This window comes from Emiliania huxleyi (genome assembly GCF_000372725.1).
Source record: "Emiliania huxleyi CCMP1516 unplaced genomic scaffold EMIHUscaffold_78, whole genome shotgun sequence".
NCBI classification, from domain to species: Eukaryota; Haptophyta; order Isochrysidales; family Noelaerhabdaceae; genus Emiliania; species Emiliania huxleyi.
In genome coordinates, this window is record NW_005196163.1 from 480,843 (window position 1) to 483,802 (window position 2,960).

Consider the following 2,960-nt stretch of genomic DNA (forward strand, 5'->3'; position numbering starts at 1 on the left):
TGAAGCACTCGGGAGCACGGAGCGTCGGTCTACCCTACCTCCAGAGTATCGAACCCAGCGTGGGTTCAGTCCCGTGGGTGGTGCGGTATTAGGCACGAGCGTCGGCCTACCCTACGTCCAGAGTATCGAACCCAGCGTGGGTTCAGTCCCGTGGGTGGTGCGGTATTAGGCACGAGCGTCGGCCTACCCTACCTCCAGAGTATCGAACCCAGCGTGGGTTCAGTCCCGTGGGTGGTGCGGTATTAGGCACGAGCGTCGGCCTACCCTACGTCCAGAGTATCGAACCCAGCGTGGGTTCAGTCCCGTGGGTGGTGCGGTATTAGGCACGAGCGTCGGCCTACCCTACCTCCAGAGTATTGAACCCAGCGTGGGTTCAGTCCCGTGGGTGGTGCGGTATTAGGCACGAGCGTCGGCCTACCCTACCTCCAGAGTATCGAACCCAGCGTGGGTTCAGTCCCGTGGGTGGTGCGGTTCTAGGCACGAGCGTCGGCCTACCCTACCTCCAGAGTATCGAACCCAGCGTGGGTTCAGTCCCGTGGGTGGTGCGGTACTAGGCACGAGCGTCGGCCTACCCTACCTCCAGAGTATCGAACCCAGCGTGGGTTCAGTCCCGTGGGTGGTGCGGTATTAGGCACGAGCGTCGGCCGCGACGAGCTGATGAAGGCTCTCGACTTTGGAGGCTCGCAGCAGGTCTTCGCTGGGAGGCTGCCACAGAAGCTCCTTTGTCAGCCGTGCCGTCTCCCCCTCCTGCAGGCTCGCAGCAGGTCTTCGCTGGGAGCCAGCCACAGAAGCTCCTTTGTCAGCCGTGCCGTCTCCCCCTCCTGCAGGCTCGCAGCAGGTCTTCGAGCCCTTCGAGGTCGCCTCGGGGAAGGTGGCCGAGTCGCTCTACGGCAAGGACGAGCCGCCGCTCATCCTGCTCGGCTTCCGGCCCACTGAGGCGCTCAAGCCACACCTCAACGTCAAGCCCGCGACCTTCCTCGAGCCTTCCGAGACGGCCGCCGGCTCGACGGTCGCTGCGCGGGCGCTGGTCGAGTCGATGGCGGCCAAGGGGAGGATCGCCCTCGCGCGCTTCCGGCGGCAGGGCGCGGCGCAGCTGGTCGCGCTGCTGCCGCAGAGGCGCGAGCCGGACCCGAGAGACCCGGCGGTGACGAAACTTCCGTGCGGCTTCCACCTCGTCTGCCGCCCCTAGAAGCGGAAGATCTCCCCATATCTCCCCCGTATCTCCCCCATACCTTGCAGTGCGGCTTCCACCTCGTCTGCCGCCCCTAGAAGCGGAAGATCTCCCCATATCTCCCCCGTATCTCCCCCATACCTTGCAGTGCGGCTTCCACCTCGTCTGCCGCCCCTAGAAGCGGAAGATCTCCCCATATCTCCCCCGTATCTCCCCCATATCTGGCAGTGCGGGCGCCTAGAAGCGGAAGATCTCCGCATATCTCCCCCGTATCTCGCCCATATCTGGCAGTGCGGGCGCCTAGAAGCGGAAGATCTCCGCATATCTCCCCCGTATCTCCCCCATATCTCGTCCCTCGAAGCGGAAGACGCACTCTCGCACTCCAACCAGCGCTCGAGAGGACGCGTATACACGAACTCAGCGTCCGGCTGCACCAGACGGTACTCCGCCGTATTCACACAAAAAACACAACCCCGGACCCAAGACGCACAAGCACAGACAGTCGAGAAGGGAGAGACAGTCTTCGCTGCATTCGCCCCCCTCGTGCTCACACGCAGCGCTCTGAAGACACCGCACAAGACCGCCTTCCCGCCCCGAGGCTGGCGCACTCGCCATGCAGGTCTACCTCCACACACACACACACGCCGCTCACCCACGCGCACTGGGCCTTGCACTTTGAATGCCGTGGGGCTCCTATCGTCTAGACGTGGAGTCGCGAGGGTTGCCCCCCCTTGCCCCACCACCTCATGTATCTGGAGAAGTCTACCTTACCTTACCTTACCTTAGGTCTACCTCCCCTTTGCGAACGCCGTCCGCAAGCCGGAGCTGCCGCCCACGCTCGAGCCGGGCGCGTTCAGCGCGCCGCAGCTCGAAGCCACGCGCCGGCTCGTGCAGCACCTCACCCTCCCCGAGGGCGGCGCCCAGCTCGTTGCCGCCGTGCCAAACCCCGCCTCGGAGGCGCACTTTCGAGTCATCGAGCAGGCTGCACCCCCCCCCCCCCCCCTCCCTCCCTCGGACGCACCTCGGACGCACCTCGGACGCACCTCGGACGCACCTCGGCTTCACCTCGGCTTCACGTCGGCTTCACCTCGGCTTCACGTCGGCTTCACCTCGGCTTCACGTCGGCTTCACGTCGGCTTCACGTCGGCTGTGCCTCCGCAGGCCGCCTTCTCGGAGGGCGCCTCGTCGGCGCTATACAGCCGGTCAAGGGGCGGGACCGTGAGTTCGTTCCTTCGTTGAGTGAGTGAGCTGTGAGTACTCAGGCGCTACAGCAGGTCAAGGACGGGACCGTCCCAGACGCCGCCTGGCTTGGCGAGCCGAGACACTTGCCTGTCGGCGTGTGAGCGGCGTCTCTTCACACTTGCAGCTGTGAACAGGCGAGCCGAGCCGCGTGCAGTCCATCGGCGGCTTCATCGCCGCGTTCGGCGTGGCGCAGGCGAGACACCTCCGAGACGCTTCCGAGACACTTCCGAGACACTTCCGAGACACTTCCGAGACACTTCCGAGACACTTCCCCGCCGTGTTCGGCGTGGCGCAGGCCGTGGGCAGCGGCGGTGGCGGCGGCGAGCGGGCGCCGAAGCGGCTCAAGGCGTCTGTGTCGGCGAGTGCAGGGCGTGTTTCTTTTTCTTGAGCGGCGTGTTTCTTTTTTGTAGGCGTCTGTGCCAACGAGTGCCGCAGAGTGGTCGCAGATGCAGGCGTGTGCATCGCGCGCCTTGGTGTGGGTGTGGGGTGGGTGGGTGGCTGGGTGGGTGTGTGGGTGTGTGGGGGGGTGGGGGGGGGTGGGGGGGGG

General features: G+C 65.4%; 1 protein-coding gene across 1 annotated transcript in view; it reads left to right on the forward strand.

Moving 5' to 3' along the window:
• Positions 1 to 2,960, forward strand: part of EMIHUDRAFT_453298 (hypothetical protein) — a 5,900-nt gene that overhangs the window by 1,824 nt on the left and 1,116 nt on the right. The window contains exons 4-9 of the mRNA XM_005760126.1: positions 247 to 316; positions 401 to 465; positions 632 to 724; positions 828 to 1,174; positions 2,709 to 2,759; positions 2,824 to 2,867. Of these exons, the coding sequence (XP_005760183.1) occupies positions 247 to 316; positions 401 to 465; positions 632 to 724; positions 828 to 1,174; positions 2,709 to 2,759; positions 2,824 to 2,867 (670 nt within the window). The remainder of the gene's footprint in view (positions 1 to 246; positions 317 to 400; positions 466 to 631; positions 725 to 827; positions 1,175 to 2,708; positions 2,760 to 2,823; positions 2,868 to 2,960) is intronic.